This window comes from Xenopus laevis, chromosome 4L, assembly GCF_017654675.1.
Source record: "Xenopus laevis strain J_2021 chromosome 4L, Xenopus_laevis_v10.1, whole genome shotgun sequence".
NCBI classification, from domain to species: domain Eukaryota; kingdom Metazoa; phylum Chordata; class Amphibia; order Anura; family Pipidae; genus Xenopus; species Xenopus laevis.
In genome coordinates this window covers 17,560,414-17,576,935 of record NC_054377.1, presented here as the reverse complement: position 1 = coordinate 17,576,935, position 16,522 = coordinate 17,560,414, and the positions used below count along the sequence as shown (strand labels likewise).

At 41.0% G+C, this 16,522-nt stretch overlaps 1 protein-coding gene across 5 annotated transcripts in view; it reads right to left on the bottom strand.

Annotated features, from left to right (window-relative positions):
* Window positions 1-16,522, bottom strand: part of LOC108713838 (synaptotagmin-7) — a 237,563-nt gene that overhangs the window by 30,573 nt on the left and 190,468 nt on the right. For all 5 annotated transcript variants that reach the window (XM_041589935.1, XM_041589936.1, XM_041589937.1 and 2 more), the window contains one exon: window positions 12,696-12,831. In XM_041589935.1, coding sequence (XP_041445869.1) covers window positions 12,696-12,831 — 136 coding nt within the window. The remainder of the gene's footprint in view (window positions 1-12,695; window positions 12,832-16,522) is intronic.

Below are 16,522 nucleotides of genomic sequence, written 5' to 3'. Positions count from 1 at the left end.
AACATTATAATAATGGATTCATAGCTTGATAGCAAGCCATTCAATATAATTCTGTTGCAGGCCAATTAAAATTTCCAGTGTAGTTATGCAGTAATCCAATAACCTTCATACTTGCTGGCAATTACACCCCTTGCACCCAAAAATGTATGATAACAGTTGTTTTGGATTTTCCATAAATTGACTAAATTGCCAGTGTTGCAGTGAGTCTTTGGTGTGAGAAACCTAGTATTGTAGAATGTTGTCGGTCTGGTCTTCTGCTACTTCTACTGAACCTTGTGGTCATAAAGTTAATCAGAAGTAGTAGAAGACCTGACCTACAGCATTCTACAACAAGGTTTCTCACACCAAGCCATGTGTCTTTCCACATACAGTATAGCAAATAACGTGTCCCTTATGTGATCTATTCTGATGTGGAGATCCCTGTGACCACAGGGTTCAGTAGAAGTAGTAGAAGATCTGACCTACAACATTCTACAAGACTAGGTTTCTCACACCAAACTATAAGTCTTTCCAAATACAGCAAATAGCATGTCCCTATTCTGGTGTGGAGTAGGTAGGTTCTCTAGTGTGTGTTTATGCCCCAGGGGTTCTGGGATATCCAAAAACTTTGCAAAATTTTAGAATATGTTTCAGACGGTAAGGTGATAGAATATTAGATTACCAAACATGCATGATGTTAGAGAACTCCAGGAGATCTATGGAAACCAACTGAAGAGTGAGCATCATATACTGCCCAGGGACACAAATGGAGGTGGTTATCTATTCTCAAAGTCTGAGACTTCTAGGGTGGGTTTAGTGGGAGGTGAGAGGGCAAACCACGTGCCATCTGTTTCAAGGAAGTTGGTGCTTTGGGATGTTTATGTATGTACATGAAGGATCTTGGATCAAGAAGGACATCTTGCATCAAGAAGGACCTATATTTTAGGGATCTTGGATCCAAGGATCTTGGCTCAAGAAGGACATATATTGTAGGGACCTTGGATCCAAGGATCTTGGCTCAAGAAGGACGTATATTTTAGGGAGATTATTGCATTCTCCTCAGTCGATGAGAGAACTAAACAAGTCAACTTTATCAATTCGACAATTAGGGATGGAGCTCAATTTGTAAAACTTTTTTTGGGTTGGCAAAATTCTTCTAGAGTGTCATGAATTTTTGTTAAGTAAAACTGGGTCAGATAGGGCCTTATTTAACCACCAGTTTTCTCGGCCTGAGGAAGGTGTGCAGAAATGGTAGGATATCACTAGTGAGGCATGATTGGACCACAAAACATAAGCTTTAGAGATGTTAGGCAATGTTGTTTTGCATATATAGATAGGACCAGTTCTGAATTAGGTACCCTGTGGATTTGAATAAACAATGAAGTCATGAGCGAATAGTTCTCTATGATGCTCTTTGCATCAGTTATGCCATTAAAAGGCCACACAGGTACATTCACCTCCTGAACTAACCATCATTTTGTTTTCCATCACTGGGGCTTATTAAGTGACAATTTGCAACTTTGTCATAATGCAGTAACCCACAGCGACCAGTCATCAATTAGCTATGATCAGTCTGTGGCAGGTAAAATAATGAAACCTGATTTCTAATGGGTTGCTGTGGGTTGATGCATTGGGGCAATTTTATATAATGTAAATAAGCACAACTGTCATTTTCACACTAATAAGGCACACAAAGGAAATTTGTATTATGGGGCAAATGTTTACTTTTCATCGTGTCAGAAGCATGGTGTGGGTTAACCCTGCCCGGGAGCGTGTTTGCAGAGCATACCCCCAGGGGCACAGGTGAAACGAATACCAGATGAGTCATTCTGACAGATCCTCCTGGGTATCCTATTGATCCACCTGTGCTCATGTGAAAATAGCCTGAAGACACAGAGGGCAGAGTTAGGAAGAAACCACTAGCGTGTGATATGTGTATGTTTCCATATATTGACCTGACTCAGCTAGTAACAATGCTTATATAAATATTGCACACGGGTGCTACATTTGCCCCCTCGTTCTTTTGAAGCTGGATATATATTAATACACTAATTTAGTTATTATAGAATGTACTGATTTCTATTTATCCATGCAGTCTCATCGATTTTATTGGCACATTGGCCTCCTTGTTAGCAGAGTTATGTAAGCAGTTCATTCAAACCAGATCCGACACCGTTTCCAAAATATTCCCCCTTTAAACTGCAAGCCCATCTACATGGCCTTACCTTGAAAACCTATGCATTAAAAAAAAAACAAGCCACCCATGTAACATGCACTTTTATTATAAAAGCAACAGCCTAACACTTATCCCAAAAGACCACCATCTTATAATCCTTCATATGGAACAAATGTGAACCCCAAAATCAGCAGGTCCAGGCTACAGATATAATTCTAAAAACCACATGAACTGTCATCTCCAATCACATGGATACCAAAAATGGACAAGCCAGCCAGGCACCTACAATCATCTGAAATAGTACTTTCTGCATCAACACATAAAGCCTCACTTACAGTCTGCTGCCATTCAAACATTAGGGGTCATTTATTGGGCCAAAGTGAACATTTTCGAGTGCAGTTGTCATAATTGTACCCTTAAAGCAGCATTGTTTCCCATGATTCCAGCATAATTGCAGTCAGGAGGGAGCAAATATGCTGCTTCTATTAATGCAGTCCCTGGAGGTACTATCTGCTGTGAATTGGGCAGCAGCTCCAGGTTTACCTGCGTCAAAAGGCGCAACTGTGCTTTATTTGGAAACTGCTTTCGATTCACAAATAATTTTTAACTCCTTGAAAATGTCTGATATATATTGAAAAGTTGCTTTTAAAAGAAAGTAAAAATCATTTTTGACTAGACGTCCCCATTAACAAGCTTCTTAGTTACAACTCTCAGTACAGTTCCCACTTGTGTCTGAAGAGCACTGAGCTGAGATTCCTAGAGGGTTTCTCTCTTAGTTTAAGTAACACATTTCTCACTAATATATCCAGCAGGCATCATTGGCCCTTTAGTCATTAGTAAGGGATGAACACCTTGGTCTAATGAGGAGAATTCTTTCCAATTATGTCTTTTATCTTGACATCTCCTAAATTCAGTTTTAATGGCTGGACCTAGTTTTTTTCCCAGTGACTCTCCAGGTTAGCAAAATCTGCATTTGTGACTCTAAGGGCTCTTACAGACGAGCGTTTTCCCCTGCGTTCCGTTTTTCTGCGTTCAGCCACAGGGGAGCGCAGGAATAGACGCATTACATTTTTTCCAATGGGGCTGTACTCACACAGGCGCGTGTAGGCGCCGAACGCAGGTTGAGACGCAACATGCTGCATTTTTCCTGCGTTCGGCGCCTACACGTGCCTGTGTGAGTACAGCCCCATTGGAAAAAATGTAATGCATCTATTCCTGCGCTCCCCTGCGGCTGAACGCAGAAAAACAGTACGCAGGGGAGCACAGGGAAAAACGTTCGTCTGTAAGAGCCCTTATATACAAACACACACTCGTTTATGAACGCAGCCATGAGCGTGCGAGTGCAAAAATGGAAGTAATTGATTCCCATATTGATAGAAGCATAACAAGACGGCATTGGGCCCCCCATAAAAAATATTCAAATTATTAATCTTCTTACTCTGCATACTATTTGTTATCATATTGATTTTTATGGTTTATTGTGAAAACCAAATAAAATATTTCAAACCAAAAAATATTCAAAGGTGCCGGGCATGCACAGAAACCTATAAGGCCCACCTGCATGCTTGCAAATGCGCACCTTCCTGCTGCATATATATTGCAGCGGGCATGCACATTTTCAGACAGTAGAGGGGATATAGAGGAAGCCAACTATGTGGCCTGAACCCCCTGTCCTCTGAGCCCCCCATGTCCGCTGGGTCTGCTTCTGCTATACTTACACACAGGACCGGAACTAGGGGTAGGCAGAAGAAGCACCTGTTAGTGTGCAATGATGGGGGGCGCTGGGCAGGTACCTTTTTAAGGGTCTTCTGCTTACTAGGGATGCACCGAATCCAAGATTTGGTTCGAGATTCACCCATTTACAGCAGGTTTCAGATTCAGCTGAATCCAAGTGCATGGTCGAACCAAATACAAATTCAAAAAATCACGTGAATTTTTGTCACACAAACAAGGAAGTAAAAAAAATGTAAAGATGATGTAAAGGCAAAAAACGAAAATCACATTTTTACTTTAATTTCTTTAATGAAAAAGAAATCTATCTCCACTATACTTTAATTAAAAAACGTGTACCGTTTTTATAAGAAACCTGACTGTATGCAGTGAGATTCTTCCTTCATTTACTTACTGTGACTGTTGCTGATAGGAAACTTCAGACGGTCCTTAGCTGCTCAGCAGGGAAAATATCATGCTTTCAAACAGCAGGGGGAGCCTCGCCTTACTTCCCAGAACTCAAGCAGCTTTGTTTGTTTCCCTGTAAAGCAGCCGGGGACTGTATTCCGTATTCACTGCATTCACAGACCCAGTACAGTCTGCGTATTCTGTTTATTAATCAGTCTTGCTGTATCGGGCTTCTATGGCAGACATTATTTGCCTTGTGCTTTTTTGATCCCTAAGCTTAACCTCCCAACTGAAGTCCAGATCACACTGAGCATGTGCAAGGTCTTGGTCTTGTAAAGATGTTTAACAAAGTTACAAGATGGTGACCGCCTGCGGCCAACATTGAAAGCATAAATCATTTGTTTGATTAGGCTTCTGGTGCAGTAAGTTCATGTTTATGTTTAGTATACAAAATACAGCATTTCCATTAGTCTATTTTTGACTTTCGTTCTCCTTTAAATTAGAATTCAGATACGGTTCGGTATTCAGCTGAATCTTTCACAAAGGATTCACCTAATCCTAAAATAATGGGGTTGGTGCATCCCTACTGCCTATCCATAGTCCTGGTTTGCTTGTTCCCTCCACCTCCACATGGAGGGAGCGAGTAGGCCCAGGACTACCAGTTGGCTTGGCCCACCCCTGGTTAAACCACTGCATATTGACATCATTCATTAAAGATACTTGTGCCAATACATGCTTTTTACACTTGCACACATTTTCACAAAGCTGCCCAGTCTTTCGTGCCTACACGCACAGCAGAAATGCTCACAAGTGAGTACTCTTTAACACTTGCGGCTGTGACTACACTGGCATTGTGGGTAAAATGCCACATTATTGGTAAAAAGTGTGGGGGATTGTGTCTAAAATTGCAATTTGAATGCCACACTTGGGCCCATGAATGATCCCTGATGCTTTTGTTACATTGATGATGAGGGATGTTCCTAAAATAATTGTACTGAAATGAGAAACAAAACTGGACAGAACTACGACGTCCGTTCTGCAACCGTCTTACCCCCTCAGGCGTGTATTCTAAACACAAACAAGATCATTGGCTGTTATACAACCTAAAACCATGAGATGGCACCGTGTAGCTGCTTCACTTGTCTCTTATGATTGGTCAGCTTGTTATAGGCTATACAAGGGTGTATGCAGAGCAGGTTTGTTTTGATACCTGTGTCGCCTGAAATATTTGTGTGTGAATAGCCTATAAAGATAAATGATATGGAGGGTAAATTTTAACATGTTAAAGGAGCTCTATACACACTCTATATCACATGCAGGTAGAGAGCTTACCCCATTATTCGGACCACCTGCACTTCAACATTTTGGTGTGTGTGTGTGGGGTGATGACCCTTTCATCAGAAATCATTTTTTAAAGAACACTATAATAAAAAAAATCAATGGAAGGTCACAGGTCTTGCTCAGTGGTTCCTAAACTGTGGATAAAAATACTCAAAAATGGATAGCACACCCAATTAAAGAAAAATAAATTTATCACAAAACAAAAGAGAAATTATATCAAACAAATCACAAAAAAATACTTGATGAGTCCAACACGTTTGACCTTAGGGGTCTTCCTCAGGGGTATAAATAATAAAGAAATCAAAAAAGCCATTTCTTTATTATTTGTGCCCCTGAGGAAGACCCCTAAGGTCAAACGTGTTGGACTCATCAAGTATTTTTTTTATATAATTTCTCTTTTGTTTTGTTATAAATTTATTTTTCTTTAATTGGGTGTGCTATCCATTTTTGAGCATTTTTAGTTATGTTTGGAGACCATTATGGGTAGCCTCCTATGGATCAGCACCCTGTAATTTATTTAGAGGGTGTGCGCCTCTTCTCTCCAATTATATACATGTCCCTAAACTGTGGAATTGACCCTTCAGGGGGTGGGACTGGAACAGTAACAGGGGGTTGGGGTCAGTCTGAAGTCCAGTAAGGGTAGAGTCGGCACCTGTTTGGTTTTGACATAAACTGTTTGGTTGAAAACTGCCAGCCCAGGTTATAGCACTCTGAAACCCTGCCAGGATACCATGACTGAAGCGTAATTTGACCAATCATAGGCTGTTGTGTCATAGCCACACCCTTGATGTCCCTGACCCACCTCATAAATGTCACCTGCCCAACATCATCACCTGCTCTGCTCCCCTCCAGAGGAATTTTGGCAACTCTAAGTTAGGGTGGGATTTTGGAAAGGCTCAACTGTATTTATATATCTGAATTTAAAGGGATTCCTGCTGCTAGATTTGGGAAACAACACACTACCTCCATGGCATGATACTAATTAAACCAGCCCATGTTTGCAGGCACCTTTACTTACCCTTTAAAGATACTGTTAGAACAGGATTTGCAGCAGCTGCAAATATGATCAAAGATTTATACTTTTAGGATCACAGTGGCTTCCACTGTATCCTGAGTTCATTGCAAATGTATCCACATGACTCTAAATTCTAAAGCTATTTAATATCTAACATTCTCTTTTGAAGTTTAGTTTGCCTATAAGTACAGAAGGAACTGTTTCTAAAGCATTGCCATTCTTTGAAGCTGGACGTGTGTGCACGGACTTATTCTTGGCAACTGACTTGATCGAAAGGAAGAGACTTGCGCAGTTGGATACACCCGTGCTTAGACAAGCAGTGGGAAGATTTAAATGGACAGCAATTGGGAAATGAAGCATGACGGCACAGAGGAAATAAATCAGATAAATAGTTAAAGGGATCCTGTCATGGGAAAAAAATTTTTTTCAAAATGAATCAGTTAATAGTGCTGCTCCAGCAGAATTCTGCACTGAAATCCATTTCTCAAAAGAGCAAACAGATTTTTTTATATTCAATTTTAAAATCTGACATGGGGCTAGACATTTTGTCAATTTCCCAGTTGCCCCTGGTCATGTGACCTCTTCCACTTGAAACCTTGACATATATTAAATATACAGCCTTCTTGGCAGGTGAACTCAAAACACTGGAACAATTATTTTTTGACAGATGTCACAGAAACATTTGGACATGTCTTCAGTATTCAGATATTAATGAAGGAGCTAAAATATAAATATAATATAATAATAATAAAGTAGTTGTAGACAGATGGGTATGGTCCACTTATTTGCCAAGGATGTAGAGCATGGGAATCTTTACCTGACACTTGGTTAAATAGGGCTGATACAGTTATGATGGGATCATAAATAGGCCAATGGTGACCCGTTGAAAGAGGACCACATCAGCTGGCCAAAGCAGTTTGCAACCGATAAGATTCTCAAATCCATACCTGGACATATGAACTAAATAATCTTGCACCTGAAACCTTGACAGATATTATATCTACAACATTCTTGACCAAGAACAATTAATTATTTATAGGAGTTCCTGTAGATAGGAGATAACTGGCCATACATCAGAAAGTCCACTTGATTGCTACGGTTGCTGGACAATGGGATCTCTACCAGATTTGGCTGGGTGAAAAAGGGCTGATACAATTGTTTGGTCTCAAGGCCAATTACCACATTATATTAGGGGCTGTTGAAAGAGCATTCCTCTACCATCGGATTTGCAAACCTGTCCAATGCATACCTGACCTGTTTTGGACCATATACTATTCAGGGAAGCTCTCAGTTTGCCCGACAAACTACAGACTTGATCTGGAAGGGCCAACTGTTTTTTTTTAATCAAAAACTTTTCACCCCTTGACTGCTATCCATGATAAATTATGTAATGCCTCTATAAAAAGCTTTGGTTTCATATACCTACCCTTAACATTGGCCTCACCACATACCAGCCTGAAAACCTTTGACAGCTCTGCCTGAAAAGCAATCCTTATTAAATATTTAACTCAAATCTTCCTTTCAGCACCTTGACCTCTAAACTGATCAGCTCAAAGACCTAAGCTCTTGGTTTGATTGATTAACTTCTTTATGGCCTATTGTTCAGCAGTGCCTATTGGAAAGCTATAACTTGACCTCCTACATGAGTTCTCCCTGTATAACCTGGTAGGTTAGGTCAACAAATAGGCACAGCTCAGGGCCCCCATGCATAGGAAGATGGATTTGCCTTCCACTGAACCTGTCAGTTTACTGTTATGTTTCTACTGATGCCATTCACCGTCGGCTACTGGGCCTTCCTGCTAGGAGTTGTCTCAGGTAATAACGCTCAAGGTTTTCCTCCTCAGCTCTTTCTTGATGCTCCTTTGAGCACTTGTTGTTACTTGGAATGCATAGGAGGCATGCTCTGGTTTGCAGCCTAATCGGACTACTGCCAACACTATATCCCTATCAGTGTACTGAGCTTGGTATATTCCAGCTAACATTTTCAAGGGCATATAAGGTCACACAAGCATTTCCAGTTAGAATTCAAATGGGAAGTCAGAGCACAAGATAATGTCCAAACTGTCACCTAAAGTCCAAGCTGGAGAATAGGAGACATCTAAACAATGAAGCAAGTTCTTAGACACGCTGAAAATGTTGGGCCTGCTGTTGATGGGGAAAAAAGTAGGACACACACTGCATCTCCCTGATCATCTAGAACAGCCATTTCCAACATCACTCTGCTGAGACTTTGATTTATTTTCCGCGCCTGAGCACTTATGGGCCATGACTCTCTCATTTATGCCAAAGCTGTTTATCCATAAAATCTGTCCAGAAAAAAAGAATGTCAGTGAGTAATGAATATGGGAAAGATGGTGGAACTTAGAATGTATCACTGCTTCTCCGTATTGAACATATTCATATTAGCCACTCAATCATGGTTCCACGTTTCAGCGTGACTAGCTAGTTTTATTGGCTTGAATGTATCATTTAATATGATTTAAGTAATGTTTTATATAATTAAAAACAGATACGTATATTGTCTTTTTCTTTGCTCTGGGCACTGGGAAATGCATATTAATGCTGTATTATCTGTGGATTAGTTACAATAAACTCCCTTATGTTCTAACAAACATATAATCCCACCTACACTTCTGTGCTTTCTCTTTCCTATATAACAAAGGTTGGCCACGTGCATATAGCTTTTATCTGTGGAGAGGGAGGGGATGTGATTGTGGTTTCCATCATGATTTCTCTCTGGGAATCTGAAGCTGTGATAACAACCCTATATACATCCCTCTGAGGTTTCCATATGATGAATACATCTTTCCCCCCCCCACCCCTAATGTTTAATGCACTAAGGGTTGAATTTCTCAAGCAATGGTTATTTAATCTCTTGTTATCAATGCCACAGAAACTCTATCTGCCCTTTATTATTCTAGAAATAGCTTTTAATGAGAAAAAGATGGATCGTGGGGCACTGTTTCAAGGTTTCTTTCTCCTTCCTATTTTTTTACCCCATTCTGCCCCCTCCCCCACTCTGCTATGTCATCCTTCTATATTTTTGTAGCTGTCAGTTCTGCCTTTATAGGTTGCTCTTTGCAGGAAGGTCCAAGCTGCCACTCACCCCTACAAGGCAGGGGTGTTGCAAAAGTTTAATATCCCAGAACACATGCCCCAGCACTCTTTTCCCATAGCCCAGTTGTTTTTTAACCATTGGAGATCAACATTTTCTGCCAGTATGCAGAATGCAACTATGCTCCCTAGGTCCCATTTAATGTTTACCCTTGATGGCGACCTTACGTCCAGGGACTTCTTTCACTACTTGCATGGATGGCCTAATACCATCAACTTATTTTTTTGGGCCCATGGTCCAAACACCTCATTTGAGTATAACTGCAAGGGAGTTGTGGGCACCATCATTCCCACAGCTATTTGAAATAACCATCTGCATGGCCTATCAAAGCTTATTTCTGGTGATACCCATCTGAATGACCTATCAAAGCTTCCTGGTGGTACAATACATGCTCAGGTTGGCCAGCAAGGTCAGAATTGATTGAAGTGTATATTTGGCCACCTGAAATGGGTATAGCATGCTAAAAACAGATTGCACTTGTATATGGTACTTGCACACCCAGTCTTTAACTGTAGGTATCTGAGAAAGACTTCTCCTGGAATTTCATTGGAAATATGTGGCCCATGGAATCTTGGTATTAGAAAGAATAGATCTCATGAGCCTTGGGGAACACAACTTGGTCCACAACTGCAGTTGCGGTTGTTCAGAAATGGGTGCGCGTATTGATGCCATTAAATCCCACACAAATGCACCTATTGGCACAAGAGAACCCTGAAGCTACGCAACCTTGAAGGGAAATTGCTCTGGTACCCACTGTGGGCTGCATCAATGCACGTAGACTCGTGTCTAAAAATATGTAATTTTGATGCCAATGACGGCATCCAAAATCACAAAATTTTAGAACAATCATTTCCTCTTGCAAGCAGCAGCTAGGTCTCTGTTTATAGCACCCACTGCATAAAGTAAATAATTCCACCATTTGATAGAAAGAACATGAATATTCTCTGTGCCTTAGCCAAGCCTTCTCTGGTGCTGTACCCATCCAGTAAAAAATATATTTTCTTTCATTATGAGCAGACATCCTTTAATTGTCTGCTGATGGCATTAATCCTAGCATATAAATGGACATATATATTTGTTATAGTGATACAATAACCATAGCTATGTCATTTACATCACATCCCAGTACTTGATCGTTTCCTGACAACATGAACTTTCCGCTTGGCTTTTTGCTGACGCAGAGGCACATGCTGTTTGGGAATCTACGCGTTACAGACTCTCAACATGTGAGCTGTGTCAGTGATACACATTTGGTGGGCTATTATTTTATGAACTTGATTAAATGATAATGCTATATAGAGTCAGAGAACAGAGGACATGCTTTAGTGCATCTTCCATTACTGCTGATCTAGGCCTTCCTGTCTAGACTTTCCCATTACTATTCCCTCGACAGGGAAAAAACATTAACCCCCCCCAATGAAAAAGATGCAAATGCAAAATACATTCGCACGTATTTTCACAAAAGAACTTGCAAGAATGTTGTATTATTTAATTGTGTCTTTAGAGATCTATGTGTTTAACATAATGGTGCCCCCATGCCTGAGAGATGCTTTAGTTAAAAAATATAAAGCCAATCAAGCATGCCGACAGTTTTTTGGGGCCAATAGGACTCCAGATGGTACAAGGCAGTTAGACACTGAAGGTCAAGACCTGTAACAATGTACTAAACACACGTTCATAACTAATCATACAGCTTATGAATATTGTATGGGAAGCTTTTTTAAAGAACTGAGGTTGCAACTTAAAACACTATTAAAAGAATATCTCCAAGGCTTAATATAGAACGGGAGAGCAACTGATTATATACTGTAATACTGTACTATAATTCTGCCAGGGACATGCACATTGGTTGATTGTGTTAAAGGGCACACTATTATCCAGTTATTGCCACCTGTCATCCCCACTGTAGAAAATGGCTCATAATGCAACAAGTCGAAGAGGCATCTATTTTCTCTGCCCAAAGCACAAGGGATGAGGCTGAAGATGAACCTAGTTAGAAGTAGGGATGCACTGAATCCACTATTTTGGATTCGGCCAACCCCGAAATCCTTCGAGAAAGATTTGCCGAATACCGAACCGAATCCTAATTTGCATATGCAAATTAGGTGTGGGAAGAGAAATCCGAATCCTGGTGAAAAAGGCTTATTCCTGGCCGAATCCTGGATTCAGGGCATCCATTGTTTGAAGGTAACTGCATGTAACTGCAACTAGTGAAGATAAAAAGTAACATCGATCAGTATCTAGAGTGACCTGGATGTGACATTGGATCTCCACGTCTCTGACCAACAGTAGGAACGATACTCATAGCTAAAAATGAATGGGCCTCACAGCAAACTAATTTCTAAAGCCTCTCCAAACTATGTAGACATTCCTCGTTTCACAATCATATATTGAACTTGCTTATTGGTCATGGCCCCAGTAGGTCTTTTATATCCCATCCCCCACCAGTGTTTGTGATTCCCCTATTGTCATTTCCATGCCACCCTGCAGGCACTCTTGAACCTGGTCATATGTACCTTGCCCTCAACAGTCATGCCAACCTGACCCTTTTATCCTAACAACAAGGCATATAACCTCTTTTCCTTGTTCTTCACCCCATTTTCTGCCATCCTAATCTTTCTTTTTCAGCAAATCCAACAAACATTTTTTTTTCTACATGTCTTGATGTTTTTGTCTACTACTTCGGCCATATAATTTTCTATAAATTTCTCTTTATCTCACTATATCTGTTTGTCTTGCTCTATCCCCATCCTTACAGTCCCTTGTCCGTTTGCTTTGGGTCGGTGCCAGGGAGAAGCCAGTTCCTTTCCATCCTGCGGATGCTTATTGATTCAGCATTTAAATCTGGCACGGTAGGCTCGTCAGGGTGACCTCTATACTCTGCATAATCTTTAGCTCACATTAGGTTAACACACACAAAACAGCTTGCTAGAAAATAAATAGTTACTTACCATGAGCATCTCGCTCGTCAGAGAGTTCACCAGATCAGACACAGAAGAATGCTGATCAGTTTTACGATCAGGATCTTCTGGTTGTGCTTGCCCCGGTACTCCTGTTGCACTTGTGGTCTTACCACCTGTATGTAATCTTCAAAAAGAAACAAGAAATTAAAAGCTAAACCTTAGAATTCATATATTCAATCCAGAAACTGATCTGGGGACATAAGTGGGTCCCAGAAATGGACTTTAAATTGAGCAACCAGAACAGCATTAATTTAATGTGGACTTTGTCAGATATTTTTTGAGCAGCAAAATCCATTGAGTGTCAGTATCAATAAACTTTCCAAGGGTGAACAAAATGCTACACTACAAAATTAACTCTAAACACTGTATTAGGAGAATGGCACATAGAGTGGTCCCAGGCTCAAAATTGACTCCAGCTTCCCTTAATCCCATATAAATGGCAGTAGTTATACATTGAAGAGTAGCAGCTAAAAGAATAGGACAGCAAATGGAAAAACTGATGCTTTAGATGGGGAGAAAAGGACAATAGGTATGATTTACATCTTGGAGGAAATTGTTATCAGAATATGGGTGTTCCCAGTTTTGTGAAAGCCCTTTCTTGTCCATGAGGACCAGATCTCTATTTGAGGAGCTTTTAAGGATCTCCATTTCTACAAACCCATCATATTTTGTTCGACATCTCCAGCCATTGACGTTGAATTTATAAAAGCAAAACTGCAGTAACCTACATGCCTAAAACCACCCCATGATCCATTCTACCAATAGTAGATACAGTTAAATGTTATTGTGAATGCCCTGATTCAGCTGCAATATCTAGAATGCCAACCATTAAGGAAGCCTTCCTAAAACTGATTTCCACAGGTGGTTTCATGAGTCTATAGTTTCATAAGTGTCTACCGTATGTCTGGTTGCCATAGCCACTTGCTACTAAAGTGCTTAATGAGCGAATGAATAGAATTATGTATCACTGCTAATGGCAGGGTCTGGATAATGCTGACATCTTACAACCCTTGTCATTTGTTGTAACGAAAACTAAGATATTAATGGTTTACATATAAGTCTAAGATCTCATCCTTACCATGGGTTCCAAAGAAAGAGAATGCCTTCCCATAGCCTTGTGAACTCTTATCTTGCCAACCCTATCTGGTTTGATGGATCTACAGAAGTAATGTGAGTGGCAATCATAGTGACCTTAGGGCTTTTGCCACTGGGTTTTGGTTGGAATTCTTGGAAAATACAAGCAGATACTAAAAATTTGCTTCTGAGCATTTTCAGGTAAGAATGGCCTGTGTGCTGGTGGCTTTGCATCGTTCCCATTGCCAAAAACACAGAATATTGATATATGGACATACTGTAGGTCTAAGGCATTGGGATATTATCTTACCACAACTGTAAGGCCTTGAGTACTTTTCTCTGCTAGACTAAGCAATTAAGAAGACTTGATTGATCTCATCCTATTATTGTATTGTATGAAAAATAAAATCACTATTTGGCCTTTCTATAAATATTCATTAGCATCTTGTCTTCATCTATACAAACATATAAATGTAAAGTTATACTGTAGCAACTCTGATTATTATGACGTCTTAGAATAAAGGACTATAGGACTTGAGGGCGTTTTAATGCAGTGGAAGGTGGATGCAGCAAAGCGATGACGTTAATAAGTGTTTGGTTATAACATGTACGTTGGCAACATTGCAATGTACTTTTTGGGCAGCGGTTTAAAACGAGTGACTTCCCAAATCCCCCTGAAAGGGAAAGCTTGAAATGATGGAGCAGCAGTTAGAGGCTGGATAGGCCATCGGATGCACCACTGATATTAGCAGAGAGGAGGATAGAGTGAGAACCTTCATGCACCAGAGAAGCACAGAGAAGCAGCCAACAAACAGCTTATACAGTCATTATAGAACAGGAGAAAGAGACAAGGAGTTACATAGTATGAGCAGTCAGCACTGGTGAATCACAAAGCCAGCAGGTAACACTTTCTCTGCCCTGTTAAAAATGGGCACAATGGTTAAAGAGGGGGAAAGGTGGGTGAGGAAAGTAGGAGATGGGGGTACAGCTGTGTGTGAAAAGGAGAGACAGGTCAAAGTTAGTGAATTAAATGACTAATCGTCTGAGGTAGAGAGCAGAGAGGAAGAGAGCAGCAAGGACACACTGAAGAGGCAACATTTACAGCTGCAAAACAAGAGAGATGTTTAATAGGGAAGGTCCACATCAACAACAATGATTACAGTAGAGCTTCTGTGACAGACATGTCTCAACCACATCCATTATACATTAAATCAGTGAGCAAAATAATTCCTGAGTATTGAAACAGTTCATTGGTACAACTGTAGGTCCATTTGCTTAGAGCTGCCATTAGCGGGGTCAAAATTCCCTGGTCCTTTTATGGTGCCTATAGTAGCAGGGAAGGGACTGTGGCTGTGGGATAGCAGGTATAGTAGGGAGAAATGGTGCCTATAGTAACAGTTGGATAATAGTCTCTGGGAAGGGAGTGTGACTGTGGGATAGCAGGTATAGTAGGGAGAGATGGTGCCTATAGTAACAGTGGATAATAGTCTCTGGGAAGGGAGTGTGACTGTGGGATAGCAGGTATAGTAGGGAGAGATGGTGCCTATAGTAACAGTGGATAATAGTCTCTGGGAAGGGACTGTGACTGTGGGATAGCAGGTATAGTAGGGAGAGATGGTGCCTATAGTAACAGTGGGATAATAGTCTCTGGGAAGGGAATATGACTGTGGGATAGCAGGTATAGTAGGGAGAGATGGTGCCTATAGTAACAGTGGGATAATAGTCTCTGGGAAGGGAGTATGACTGTGGGATAGCAGGTATAGTAGAGAGAGATGGTGCCTATAGTAACAGTGGATAATAGTCTCTGGGAAGGGAGTGTGACTGTGGGATAGCAGGTATAGTAGGGAGAGATGGTGCCTATAGTAACAGTGGGATAATAGTCTCTGGGAAGGGAGTGTGACTGTGGGATAGCAGGTATAGTAGGGGGAGATGGTGCCTATAGTAACAGTGGGATAATAGTCTCTGGGAAGGGAGTGTGACTGTGGGATAGCAGGTATAGTAGGGAGAGATGGTGCCTATATTAACAGTGGATAATAGTCTCTGGGAAGGGAGTGTGACTGTGGGATAGTAAGTATAGTAGGGAGAGATGATTCCTATAGTAACAGTGGATAATAGTCTCTGGGAAGGGAGTGTGACTGTGGGATAGCAGGTATAGTAGGGAGAGATGGTGTCTATAGTAACAGTGGGATAATAGTCTCTGGGAAGGGAGTGTGACTGTGGGATAGCAGGTATAGTAGGGAGAGATGGTGCCTATAGTAACAGTGGGATAATAGTCTCTGGGAAGGGAGTGTGACTGTGGGATAACAGGTATAGTAGGGAGAGATGGTGCCTATAGTAACAGTGGGATAATAGTCTCTGGGAAGGGACTGTGACTGTGGGATAGCAGGTATAGTAGGGAGAGATGGTGTCTATAGTAACAGTGGATAATAGTCTCTGGGAAGGGAGTGTGACTGTGGGATAGCAGGTATAGTAGGGAGAGATGGTGTCTATAGTAACAGTGGGATAATAGTCTCTGGGAAGGGAGTGTGACTGTGGGATAGCAGGTATAGTAGGGAGAGATGGTGCCTATAGTAATGAGGATAACCATATGCCTTGCCCATTTGTCGCAGTCCAAACTTTGATGTCCCCTATCACAAGTCTCTTAACCCCACCCTTTTTATCTATCCCTATGCCATTTAACTAAAACTCAATCAATCCCCATGGATTGCTGGGCGTTATATTTGAAAGATGAGGGCAATGGC